General features: G+C 46.3%; 1 protein-coding gene across 10 annotated transcripts in view; it reads left to right on the plus strand.

The window, feature by feature from the left end:
• GPATCH8 (G-patch domain containing 8) overlaps positions 1 to 13,875 on the plus strand; it is a 54,636-nt gene that overhangs the window by 21,688 nt on the left and 19,073 nt on the right. For 5 of the 10 annotated variants that reach the window (XM_074557476.1, XM_074557477.1, XM_074557479.1 and 2 more), the window contains 2 exons: positions 1,561 to 1,633; positions 13,019 to 13,086. In XM_074557476.1, coding sequence (XP_074413577.1) covers positions 1,561 to 1,633; positions 13,019 to 13,086 — 141 coding nt within the window. Of the gene's footprint in view, positions 1 to 1,560; positions 1,634 to 1,668; positions 10,890 to 11,001; positions 11,047 to 13,018; positions 13,087 to 13,875 lie in introns of those variants that run through there. The other 5 variants (XM_074557482.1, XM_074557483.1, XM_074557481.1 and 2 more) reach the window with 2 other exon arrangements.

A 13,875-nucleotide genomic window follows, 5' to 3' on the forward strand; every position in this document is an offset into this window, starting at 1 on the left:
TTTTATTTGACCTTTTATCCCCAGAAGTTTCCTTACATCCCATGATTTATTTTTTTTCCCCATCTAGCTCTAATTATGTCCTGGGGCAGAGCCAGAAGTGTGGGAAAAATGTACATCATTCCTTGAATACAAAAATGTCTGACTTTATTAGGATATCAGAAAAAAAATCCAAAATTTTTACTTGATAACATCTTTTTGAGGAAAAATGTATCCATGCAGCCAATATCTTTGGGAAGGTTGTGCCTTTCAAGCTGATTCACCAAAGCTGTGCAAACCCTGTGGTCATTTTCTTCACTGTGGAGTGACAAAACCTACTCTGGTTTCTGTTGATTATTGTTATTTAATTAAAGAAACCTGCAGCATAGATATAATTATATTTTTTGATTCCATGTACCTCTCAGTGTTCTGGAGTCACATCCTGTTATAATTCAGGATATTTCTATGATACCTTAGCTTGTGGTTTGCCTGATGATAATTAATAATCAACAAGTTCATACCTGATTTATATTTTTATTTTTTGTGATTGGAAGGCCCCAGCCAAGAGTCCTTCTCTGAGGAGCTGGGAACTGGGTGAACTGAGGAGATTGAGGTGGTTCCAGGGTGCTGTGAGTGCTCTGCTCTTTGTGTGGGGGCAGAAAACTCAACAATTTCCACACTGAGCCCTGCTCAGCCCCACTGCCAAAAGCTGACACTGAATTGCTGCGTCACAACTTCTCCAGTTACTCCAAAATAGCTTTTTTTTTTTTTTTTTAGGAAGATGAGACATTATGCTTATTGTTTCCCCTACATGCACTAATGGTTCCTTGCTGTTAACTTATTGCTAGGCCTGTTTCATTCTAACATCTTAGTATTTTTGTTAGTTTACATGTGAAATGCATCACCCAGTCTGTGCTTGAGCTCATTTTATTTAATTGATTTTATTTTATTTTTTGTTTTACTAACCTCACTGTTTTTTCAGTTTAATATTGGCTGCATGCTAGTTTATATATATATATACATATATAAAAAAACCCAATCAAGTCTAGCCTGGATTTTGCTCTGATTGTGTTTTGGTTTCTAGTGGTGGGGCAGTCTTGCACTTACAACTTACTCAGTATTATAAAAGCCTGACACACAAACAAAATGACTAAACACATTGTAGATTTTCTTTACAAAAAAAAAATCTTAAGTGGTGCTGTCTAGGTGATGGATATGATTGTATAAATAGCTTGATTTTATGCTTTTTACTGTCAATTTTTATTGGTACACTTTCTTTTCTTCCACATTGCTTTTTAGTTTTATTCTTTTTTGATTTCCTTTAAACGTGATGCACAAAAGTTGCCCAGCACACCATCAGAAAGTGACCGTCCCCAATCCCCATCCCCTGGAAAAATTCTAGCCAGCAATTTTTGACATTTGTCTTTCCCTTTATTGGGCATATATTGCCTTTTCAGTAGCATTTTTTTGCATGCATATATATGTAGAAAAATCTCTTGCTCATCACATGTTTAAATGTCAGTGGGAAGGGAAGAATATATTATTGGAATATTTTTGGTTTGTTTTCTCTGTTCTGTCTGTCAGGATAATATTGGACATCGCTTACTCCAGAAACATGGCTGGAAGCTGGGCCAGGGATTGGGAAAGTCACTGCAGGGTAAGTCCAGTCCCTTGTGTCTGAAACCTTCAACTCCAGCCTTGATCTTTAACAAAATTATTTCTGCTTTTTGTTCCTAGAATAGATCTTCTTTCCATTATTAATATATCCAAGCAATTGCAGTGTTGAGTTTCATATTTGGCAGCTGCTGCCTCCCTTGTTGGTACAGGTAGAGCTGTGTGTGTGCTGCATGTGTGAGAGTCAGCGTGGAGGGAGGAGAATTCACTTTCCACACTGACAGGGAGTGGTGCAGCTTCCAGCTGTGCTGCTCTTTTGGTGTTAAAAATTCAAGATTTGAGGGAGTTCCCATGATCTGTCAGTGCTCACTGGGGTCAGAAGCCATTAGAAGGCCAGGAAAGGCTCACTGAGGATGGAAAGTGGTGGCAGAGATTCTCTGGATGGAGAGGCTCACTCCTGGTTTCCCCACAGGACTCTCACAGGTTGGATTTATTCCTGATCCCAGCAGTTTGTCAGGGATTAGCAAATCTCAGTGGGCTGGCCCAGCACACACCAGACCCTCCTGTTTGAGCCTGAATCCTTCCTGTGACACTGAGCCCCTTTCTGTAGGAACCTGTGGCAGTGTTTGAAGCTCAGGTGTGCCCTGAGCCCTCAGTAACTCACTCATGTTCCTGTGCCTGCAGTCTGAGCACCTGGGAGCTTGTAACCCCTGTTCCATGAGTGAGCCCCTGGAGATGGGGCTGTCTGTGCTCTGCAGGACTGCAGAGGTAACAAATCCCCCAAACTCTGGCAATGCCTGTTAATCCTAAAGCTCTCTGACCTCTCAGGCAGGGCTGCCTTGCAGGTTAATGCTTCTGGCTTTTCTAATGTGATTTATTGGAGTTCTCTGGTTGATGCATGGCACTGTCCAGTGCTCTCCTGTCCCTGCTGGGGCTGTAGCTGTCACCTGTGGCCTCTCCTTTGGCACATGGGATGTGCATCACAGGGTGGAGCTCAGTGCTCTGTATTGCTCTGTGTGTCACCAGAGGGGAAACACAGGGACTTGAAAGAAGGAGAAGCCTTGTCCCAGCCCCAGGTGGAAAACAAAGAGGCTTTAAAGAAGCAAAAGCCTTGTCCCAGCCCTGGGTGGATCCCAAAGCACAGCCCAAGGGTGCTGCAGGCTCAGATGTGCTGGAGTGAGCTGGATTTTGGGGCTGGGTCTGGGGTCAGGGCAGGGGGTGGTGCTGTCACCATGTCCCATGGGCCCAGCAGGAATTTGCACTTTGAGTCTTGGCCAGATTTAGATGTTCCCCCTGTGCCTCTCTGTGTGCTGGAGCTGTTCCAGATCTCTCACACATCATTGGAGCTCTGCTGGTTGGGAGCAAATCGTGGATGTGGGCTCTGAGGGCTTTCCTGTGCCTCCTGCATGGTCACAGGAGTGACAATAACCCACCAGTTTAACCCAGTTCAGTGCTGGAGCCTTCCCAGTGCAGCCTTTGGAGCATGTGCAGCAGTTTCAGCCCTTTTGGGAGGAAGAAGTGCCCTGTCCACCTGCCAGCCAACTCCTCCAGAGGTCTGGGCAGGCAGGGGGTGTGCAAGGGAGAGGCTGCTGCTGCTGCTCCTGCTTCTGTCCTCGGAGTTCTCAGCAGCCAGAGCCTGTGGCATTGGTGATGATTGTGTTGGGAGTGTTTAATTCATTATCCAGTGACCTTTCTAATGAATCTTAGATTGGCCCAAAAATCCAAATACAAAATGTCAGGAAGGAAACATTTCCATCCAATTTTAATCTTATTCTAAGAGTTTGAAGAGACATCTGATGTGCAGTGAGAAGAGAGGAGCAGAACAGAAGTTCTTCCCATCTTCCACACTCCCTTGCTCAGGAAAGACCAGGAGAGGTGTGTTCCTGTTCAACTCTTCCTGCTTGAGCTAAAATCTCACACAGCCTGTGGAGAGGAGGTGCAGCACAAACAAAACCCCTTCAAGCAGCCTTGAGCTGCTTCTGACCTTGCTCTGCTTCTGACCCCCTGCAGAAGGTCCTCACATCAAACCCTCAGAAATTTAGAGTTGCATGTATGGAATTGATACTGCATTCAGCTACTTTTGAAAGGAAGTGGATGAGTTCAGTGTGCTGAGTTTTGTGATGTTGCTTTTAATTCTAGATTTTCATCTGAGTTGGGGCTCCCTCTTTAGTTCTGTTGAATCCCAAGGTGATTCATCTGGCAAGCAGAAATGTTTCTTGTAGTTTTGTGGTGTTGTTCAGCAAGAAGCTCACACTGCAGGACTTCACCCTGTGATGGTTCCTTCATCCTGACCACCCACTGGGGGGTGGTGAGAGTGCTGAGTGCCTCTGGGTGATACCTGCAGCAGCCTAAAATCTACTCTTGGTGGTAAAAATCTGCTGGTGAGGTGAACCATGGCTCATTCTCAGGAAAATTCCAGATTTGTGCCCCCTGGGGCAGCTGCCTTGTGGTGTAACACTGAGAAAAGCTGAGCCCTTGGGTAGAGAAGCACAGAGCCCATGCCTGGGTGATGTGGCTGTCTCCAGCTGTGTGAAACATCTGCATCTCTCACTGAACATCTGCATCTCTCACTGAATGTGGGCTGTGTGCAGCAGCAGGCAGGGACAGTGCTGTCACCTCTGACCGTGCCAGTCCTGCCTCAGAGATACTCCCGAGGAATTCAGCAGAGTCATCCTTCAGCTCATCTCTTTCCTTGATGTTTTGCATCATATTCCCTCACAAATAACTTGTGTTATATTTGGAAATGGTGCTTCAGCTTGCTAACAGCCAGTGAATATGAAAAAGCAGGAGAGGGGATTGCCATTTGACAGGAATCTTTATTAATTTGGAAAATATGGCTTAGGGAGCCACTTTTCCATAGAGATATGGGATGATTGTGCTCTGACAAGTGAGAAAATGGTGATTGCAGCCTATTTTATTTTTGAGGGAATGCCTGGAGTTGATAATCCAGGATTTTGTGTCTCCTGGAGAAATGAAAGTGGCAAAAGATCAGTTAAAAAAAAGCATTGCCTGACCTTCGTGTGAAGTCCTGTGCTGAATGAGCCCAAGGATTGTGAATAAATTAGAATTTACATAAGTCAGGAGGGGAATGAGAGGGCTGAGGGAAATCTGAATTCAGCCACACTCTAATGATTTCTCTTGGAATGAGTATTTCCCATTAAGTTAAAGCAGTATTATGGAAAGCCAGGAGATTGACGTGCAGAAGTGGGATCATTTGAATGGTACATTTGAAAATATTTTTATAAGCTCTTTGCCTTTTCCCTGTCAACTTTTTTGACAAGTCTTGTTTGAAAAAAAATAATTGTGCTGAAAACTTAGGGATTTTATTTTTCCTTTTGGACTTGTGTGTTTAATATGAAGTAACAGTACTCTGCAAGACTGAAACCAGTAGTTTAATCTCATTTAATTAGACCAGGGGAAGGTGAGTAGGTTGTGCTGCTGTTTCCTGGGTCATAGCAGGGCCTGGGGAGGGTTTGGAGAGGGCAGGAGGAAGGTTTGATGTTTCCTGGCCATATGGAGAGGGTTCTGAGCAAGGATTGACCAGCTCTGGTCACAGGTCCAGCTCATCCTTAGCCAGTCTGGGTAACAACTGGATTCAACACAGATTTATTTGCTTCTCTATTGTAAACATTCTTGCCTGATTGCAGCCTTGACCCTTTAAAAGCAGCCCCACCATCAGTATAGAAGCAGTTACAAATTCCCCTACACCACAAACTGTGTCCAGTATGATTAATTTGAAATGTTTAAGGCATTGATTTACTGTGTATTCCCACAGTATTCCCATGACCAAGATTCTCCTGATCTTTTGTGGTATCTGAGAGGTGAATCCCAATGTAATCTTTGCTATGGCCACAGGAATCACAGGATTGGTCATGGCAGAGCTGCTCCCCAGTCACAGCTCAGGTAATGTGGGGGCTCAGTGCAGCTCTGGGATTCCTCAGGCAGCTCAGTCAGTGCTTGGTTATTGTCTAAAACTGCAAACCAAAAGGAGTCTCAAGGTGGGTGGCTGCTGGTCTGTGCTGGGGTTTGGGTCATCTCCAGTCCTCAGGAAACAGAAGCTGCAGGTGGTTCTGTGTAGGGCAGGGATGTCCCTTTTGGGGCAGGAACTTTCCCTGTAGCCTTTGGTCCTGAAGAAATACCTTCTGTCCCCTGCTTCCTCTGCCTGTTTAGCAATAACTTCCTTCATGTTTGCTTGTGTTCTTAGCCAAGTTTTGGCATCATTTCAGTGGAACTGTTCTGGATGAGCTGCTTCCATCTCCCTGGGGAGCAGCTCTGCTGATGTAACTGTGAGGAGAGGGCAGGGCTGTGCCTGTGTCTCTCTTGGCAGTGCCATGCAGGGCTGGGAACCCTTCCTGCATCCTGGTTCCCTTCCACTCAGGCTGAAACAATTACCCTGCACAGAGTGGCAGGGCAGTGCTGTTCCTGCCCCACACTGATTGTATAAATCATCTGGTGATACAGGCAGCAGCACTTAATAGAAAGTTCTTATTCTTTCATGAGTACATCCAGCTAGGTAGCAAAGTCAGGTACAGCAAATTTGTTAGCAAATTCTGAAATCCAGTTCTTCCATCAAGCTGTATTTTTGTTGCATGGTTTTCAATTAAAAGAAAAAGCACAAGTGGATTTGTGCTCTGACTTGCAAATTCTGTGAGGATAAATATAGTCAGCACTCCCCCCCTCAGCATCACTGTGGTGCAGTTCTTTGGCACATTCCTCCCCAAATCTGTTCAGAAAAGGGAAAACATTCCTTTTAGTCCAAGGGCTGAGCAGGGTGGGAGAGCAGAAGTGTCTGACAAGTGCTGGAAGCTGCTCAGGGCTGCAGGTGAGGCTCAGGCAGGAAATGTCCTCTCCTAGCAGCCCCTGGGGGTGAGATGGAGCCAGATCTGAGTCCCCATCCAGGGCACTGCCAGGTGGCTGCAGGCACTGCCTTTGCTGCATGTTCTCAGGCTGTGGGGAGCAATAAACAGAGCTCTGACCATCCAGCAACTGAGATCAGTCACAAATGTGATCTCTTGGCAGCTGCAGCTTGGAGAAATGAGCTCAGGGTTTGAATTCCAAGGTTTTGAATGCTGGTGCTGTCACCTGCTCGCCAAATGGCCTCAGCTCAGATATTCCTGTGCTTTCCATTTGTTGGCTGCTCTGATCTCGTGAGGCAGACGGTGCAGGGCTGTCAGGCCTGTGAGCATGGAACAATGAGCATCTGAGGGGCTGAGGAGTGTCACATTTCTTTCTGGGTTTTGGAGCTTTGTAATAAATACAGGAAAACACAGGAGAGGCAGATAGAAATGCTTAACAGTGCCTTTACTCATTAGGTATGGGTTGGTTTGGCAGTCTTACCCAAGAAATAGCTGTGATCACTCTTATCTTCTTGTATCTTCACATGTCCTCACAGGAACCTCAGTCCTGGCATGGAGGAGCATTTCCATGCTTGTGTTTGCAACACAAATCACAGCAGTGGTTTTGAGTGATGTTCATGTGAGCTTAGCTTGAGAAACCTGGCCTGCTGTGGTTGCTGTCATCACCCCCATCTTCACTGCTGTGTTAAACCCAGCAGACCACAGACCAAGGAGGAAGTTTGCTCAGTGCCTCAGTGTCCTTTGGGGGAAGCAGTTGCCCCCTTGTTTGCTTTTGGAGGTGTGAGATCCTTCCCTTGATTACGGGTGGTGAGTTTGTGTTGCTTGAGTGGGAGTGGCCAGTGAGATGTGCAGTCATTGTGCTTTCAGTGTTTCTTGTGACAGACTGCCCTGGCCTGGCTGGGCACGAGGCCCTCTGGCCCTTTGTGCTGGTGCAATGGAAGAGCAGATTTATTAAACTGGGAGAGGCAGTGGCCCTGCACAGCCTGCCTCACTCCTCAGTGCAGCCCTGAATCGCAGCAGCCCCTTCAGCCCTGTCCACTTAGCAAGATGAACACAGACAGCAGCTCTTACCTTGAATTCCTGTCCTCAGTCAACCAGGAATTGTGGTTTTGCTCCAACACCTTCTTTGTTGCTCTTTAATCCATTGCCCAGCATTTGGGGTAGGGATGTTTTTGACCCAGACTCCACCACATTCCTTCCCCTGCAAAAGGAGCTCTGGTGCCTCAGTGCCAAACCTCAGCTTGGCTTTCTGCAAGTGGCATCCTTGGTTTGTGTTCTGCAAAGTTTTGAGCTCCCACTGGAAGTTTTCCATGTGATTGGGATGTTTATAACTTGTCTTTCTCTTGTCATTTCTCCCCTGCTTAGTAAGGATTAAATTGACAGGGCGGTTTCTGTGTTCTTGGAAGAAACTCTCTCCTCTCTGGAACTTTGTTTGCTACCAAGGATGAGGGACCTTTGTTTGAATCTCTTGATTGTTTTGACCCCTTCCAGAAATCTGACATAAACAGGATGAGCTCACAAATCTAATTCCCCAAGGGGACTGGGATTAAAGCTTGCCCTTGTTTGTTCATTTGCTTCTTGCAGCAGTTGGAGTGAGTTTGATAATGTGGTGTCACTTTTAGCCAGTGAGGAGCACCCCAGGCTTCCATATCAGTGAAAATGGGTGGATTTTCTCCTCTCTCCCCTTACTGAATGAGGAGTCTGAATTTTCAACAGGACAGCTCTTGGTTTCTCAAAGACTTTAGGGAGCCCAGTGCTGCCAAGGCCACCACAAACCCCTGTCCCCAGGTGCCACATCTACACAGCTTTTAAATCCCTCCAGGATGGGGACTCCTGGGTTCTGCCTAGGCTGGACAGCCCCTCCCATGAAGAAATTTCCCCAATATCCAACCTGAACCTTCCCTGGCACAATTTGAGGCTGTTCCCTCGTGTCCTGTCCCTTGTTCCTGGAAGCAGAGCCAGCCCCCCATGCTGTAACAGTCCTGGAGTGTTGAGTGTTGCAAAATTCTCATCTTTAAAAATGCAACTCATTCATGAGCACAGGGACTCCTCCCTGTCTCCCTGTTCCCAGCCAGTGCAGCTGAAGGTGAGCCCTGGCCCTGTGGCTCCATTCCAGGTGTTGTTGCTGCTCCCTTGCAGGGCCTGCAGTGGGGTTGGTGCTGAGTGAGCAGAGCAGCCCTTGCCCACCCTGTGCTGTGCCCACGACCCTGCCCTCTCTCAGCTGAGTGAGTCCCTTTGCAGGAGCAGCTGAAAGCCCTGGAAGGTTGTGTCTCACTGGGGGCTTCAGTTAAAGATAAATAAGGAGAAATCTTCCATGTCCAACAAGATCAGGTGCTGTTGTCTGTGTCCTCTGGAGATGCTGAGTTTATGAAATTCTCCTTCAGTGACAAGTGTGATATCAATCACTCCTCTAGGATTTGTTTGTACCTGGGGGGAATTTCTATGAGGATGTCAACAAAACAAACAGGATTACAGTTCTTGTCTTACATCTGTGCTGCATAAGGGACACGGTGGAGGAGATTTGATTGAATTATGTTCACATAGAATTCTTGGGGTACTTTTTTTCCATTTTGTTATATCTGAATGGCCCTTTATTGGGGAATTTTATCTATTGGGAATAGGACAAGAAGTAGATGTTGTAAATTAAATAAAGGATCAATTTATGTTGGATATAGGGAGGAAACTCTTCCCTGTGACTGTGGTGGGGCCCAGAGGAGCTGGGGCTGCCCCTGGATCCCTGGCAGTGCCCAAGGCCAGGCTGGACACTGGGATACCCTGGGATAGTGGAAGGTGCCCCTGTTCCATGGAGGAACTGGTTTTTAAGTTCCCTCCCAGCCCAGACCATTCTGGGATTGTGTTGCCATGATGCTGTTTGTGGAGGGAGGGGTTCCTCTGAATCTGCAAATCTGATGAAAACTGTTTTCTGCTTTGGCTTGTTACAACCAGGATCAAACATGGGCTGGTGTTGGCAATGCTGGCATTGCCAGGCAGGCTCAGATGGTAGCTCCAGCTGGGATGTTCCCATTCCAGAGGGCAGAGCAGCATCCTTGCCACATCCAGAGGCAGAGCATGGCCCTGAACCCACAGCCCTCCACATGCAGCATGACCTGTGTCTGATACCAAAGCCTTGGGATGAATTTTCCTAGGATTTATTCATTTACAGCACCAGGGGGGAAGTATTTGCTCATATCCAGCAGCTTTGTGCAGTTAAACAGAAGGGAATGTGGAGAATCCTGCCTGGCCATGTGCTCCCTGCCATGCAGGGCTCTGGGAAGGGATGGCTCTCAGGGTTTGTTTGGGTCTGAGCAGTTTTTCACAAGCTGGGAGAAAGGTTTTCCCATTTCTTGGGGAGAGGAAAGCAAAACAGGTACAGCAGGTGACTTTGGGAATCTCATTTCATTTCTGAGCGCAGGGAATCATTACTAACCTAATTTCCTTTGAGATTGGGTTTTCTAAGGTGTGACTCTTATGTGAGCTGTTTATTTTTTCCATCCTGCTGGAGGTTCCTGCTTTTTCCTCTCCATGAGGTTTTCCCTGTGTGTGGAAGTGTTTGATGCAATAACCCTCTCTGCTTTGGGGTCTGCAGTGCCCGGTCTGTGAAGGAGTTTGTGACCTGCCTCAAAAAGAAAATAAATGTCCCAAGGTGCAGGGGGCTGGGCCAGGGACACAGCAGGATTTGCCCTGGGATGTGGCACTGCCTGCAGCCCTGCTGTGTGGCAGGAAGTTTAGGAATTCTGGGCCTTGGAAGCTCACCTTCCTTTCAAAGGCTGCTGGGACAGGAAGGGCTCAACAGGGACCCCAAACCTGGGAGGCTCCCAAGCTCCAAGCCACGTTCACCTGCTGGGAAAGATCCTGTTGGCATGGCCAGCAGTAGCACAAACATTCCTTGAGGAAGTTCCTTCAAAGGAGAAGCCATGAGCTGAGCTTGGAGAGCCCCATTTTCCCCTGTGGCTGCTCCCCATGTCCCACCTGCAGCCAGGGACGAGGGGTGGCCCTGAGCCTGTCCCTGTCCCTTCACCATCGTGTGGACGTGGAGTGAGGCCACCCCAGTGCCCAGCAGCAGCTGCTGCTGCTCCAGGGCATCCCTGTGGGGTTGGCACTGCTGCCACAGCTGTGCTGCATGCCTGGATGTGCCACTTGTCACCTGGATGTCACCCATGAGGTTCCCTTCAGAATGAAATGATGGTTCAGTTGAAAACAGAGGCATCGCTTTCTGCATGGAATATTCTCCTCTTCCCTGCAAGCACAGTTCCTTTTGGCCCAGAATATTTGTTATTCCTTAAGATCCTGATTTGTTTCCTTTTTAAATTGCCTGCTTCCATGTGCCTCAGATCCTCCTTGGAGCAGGGCCATCCCAGGAGCTCTCCCAGCACCCAGCAGGAGTCAGAGCTGCTCCAGTGGCTCCTGGTTCTGCAGGGCAGAGCACGGTCATGGGGTGGAGGGGTGAGCAAGAAGCCTCCTGTTATTATTATTTTTTAACCCATCCTCCCTGCCCAATGGCCTGTTTTCTGCCCCTAATGGTTTCTGCCTAACAAATGGTGTTTCTTTTTTACAGCGTTATGATCCTGGACTTGTTGTGGTGATGGTAAACTTAGCAGTGGTAATTTTTTATTTTCAGACTGAATTACTCCTTTGTCATCAGTGCACCAATGTTAGGCTTACTTTCTCTGTTGTAGCCATCATCCTTCTGCTTGGTCTTTCATTTTCCTTTTCCTTTCCTTTCTTTATGCACACTTGTCTGATCCTTGTTCATTAAAGGGTATTGCTAAGAAGGGATGTTTCTGTTTGTGTTAGAACTGCCAAAATCAGTTTAAACATAAATTTTTAATACTGTCCAAACTTGATTTTTTTTCCCCCAACACGATGGGCACTAGCACTTGCTACTGCAATTTCCAAATAGATTTTGAATTTAAAAATAAAAACAATCCAAAAAACTTTGACTGCCTTAGAAGGCAAAAGTACTGATGCATTGTTTGTGTACAGGGGTTTACCAGGCCAATGAGGCTGCACGGAAAGATCTCAATTGCTGGAGAAACAAAACAAAAACAAACCAAAAATACCCAAAACCAAACCAAAACCAAAAAAGAAAAAAGCTTGAAAAAAAATTTGAACAATAAATTGTTGGCACTTGGTGCCAGCCATTCCATTTGGGTTCACCACTTACCAGTAAATCCCTGGCTGAGACGTTATGAAAGTGATATTGCACCTAGGAAGTCATTTTTATAACCTGTCTTTAATTTGGTCCTTTTGCTAAAAATTGCAGTCACTGCTTACTGTATTATACCATTGGGCATAAGAGAAACCTTGTCAAAGATGAGCCTTAAATATCCAAAGGAAAGCTCAGTCCAAACCATTTCAGATCAATGTGATCACCAATTTTGGACCTGATGGATACCTGCCTATCAAATTCTTGGGCATATCAACAAAATCATGAAGCAATTAATTAAATGGATTTATTTCTGAATAAAACCACGTCTGTACTTTAAGATTCAAAAGCCCCTCCAGGGCTGTGATTTTGGCAGGAATTATGACTGATGCTGGCAAAGAGTTCCCACCTATTCAGGTTTTCTGAGGCAGTTTTAAAGACTTTACCCTTTGCACATGTGGAATATTTTGGCATGACTCCAACATGTCAATCTTTTAGCCCAAAGGTATAATACCTGTGTATGTGTGTATAACAAAAGAGTTGTTTACACCAAACAAGAGCAATAATAAGGGAAGTAAACATTCTGTTTTTTCACTCAAGGTTTGCACTGGAGAAGGTAAGTACTTTGTCAGTGGGTTACATCACAACCACCAGTGCCAGTTGTGATGTAAAAAATCAAAATAATAATAATTTTTAAAAACCAAAAAAAGCTGTGGTAGTAAAGTGCTTGTCTGCCCCATTTTGCTTTGTTTGGCTGGTTATGAGTGGATTAAAGATATGTTTTTTTAAAAAAAATAAATCTCCAGCATAGTTTGATTAGTTCAAAGTCAATTTTCTTCGCAACCAGTCCTTTTCACAGCTTACAGGTGACACAGCAGGGCCAGAGCAGTGCTCCAGGGCTGGGGGAGCAGGGACCCACCCCTGGCCAGGCTGGCTGCTTGGGATGGGGGAGCTTTGGCTTCTCCTCAGCATTCCTTGCTCCTGGGGAGGGCAAAAGCTGGTGGGAGAGAGGCTTCCACATCTCTCAAGGGAGATTCTAATCGATTATTCATGAGCTGCAGCAGTGAAATGTGATTAGCAGCTTCTCCACTCTTATGGCAAGATGAGGAGCCTGATGTGGAAGCCGTAAGGAGAAGGCTCAAGTGTTGTTATCAGCCCTGCCCTAGGGCTGGTCATGGGGGAACATTAACCATGAGAAGCTTTTACATGAGCAGTTAATGTTCACAAAAATGCATTTCTCACCCTGGGTGCCGTGGGAGCTGGCTCAGGGTTGGCTGTAAGCTGTGAGAATGGCTCGTGTTTGGTTCACTGTAGCTTTCTGGTCTCTGCACTCCAAGGCAAGATCTCTAACCACCCAAACCCAATGTGTACAGTGAGCTGTGGTGCTGGGCTGCTGCTGAGCCCTCTCTGTGTGTTCCTCTTCCAGGGAGGACAGATCCCATCCCTATCGTTGTCAAGTATGATGTCATGGGCATGGGCCGGATGGAGATGGAGGTGAGCTCCCCTCAGCCCTGCAGGCTCCTGGGGATGGGGATGGTGCTCACAGGGGTCTGAGGGTGAGGGGAGAGAGGAGGATCTGACTCCATGTTTCAGAAAGCTGATTTATTATTTTATGATAGATACATTACATTAAAACTATACTAAAAGAATAGAAGAAAAGGTTTCATCCAAAGGCTAGCTAAGCTAAGAATAGAATAGGAAAGAAAGATAACAAAAGCTTCTGTCTCGGACAGAGAGAGAGCCAGCTGACTGTGATGATTGGCCATTAATTAGAAACAACCACATGAGACCAATCACAGATGCACCTGTTGCATTCCACAGCAGCAGATAACCATTGTTAACATTTGTCCCTGAGGCCTCTCAGCTTCTCAGGAGGAAAAATCCTAAGGAAAGGATTTTACATGAGAAGATGTCTGTGACATGAGGGAAAGGCATTTACAGTGAGAGTTTGTGCAAAGAACAACTTGCTCTTGAATCAGTGCAGTAAGAAAACACTTGTCTGCAAAATACACCCTTGTCTGCAAAATGCATCCTCTGTTTATCCCTTTGAGCCTCTGTTCTGGGCTCTGGATGCTCCCCAAAATCCCTGGGCTCAGAGATTTCCCCTCCCCAGAGCTATCATGGGCCTGCCAGAGCTGTCTACATTAGGGGGATGTAAAACCCCTGTTTTACACTAGGGCTGACAAAGCAGGGAAAGCAGAGTACAACTTGCATAGATTCTGTTTCACACAGAATCACAGAAATTCTAGGTTGGAAGAGACCTTTAAGATCATCGAGTCCAAC

Source organism: Zonotrichia albicollis, chromosome 23 (assembly GCF_047830755.1).
Source record: "Zonotrichia albicollis isolate bZonAlb1 chromosome 23, bZonAlb1.hap1, whole genome shotgun sequence".
Taxonomy (NCBI): Eukaryota; Metazoa; Chordata; class Aves; order Passeriformes; family Passerellidae; genus Zonotrichia; species Zonotrichia albicollis.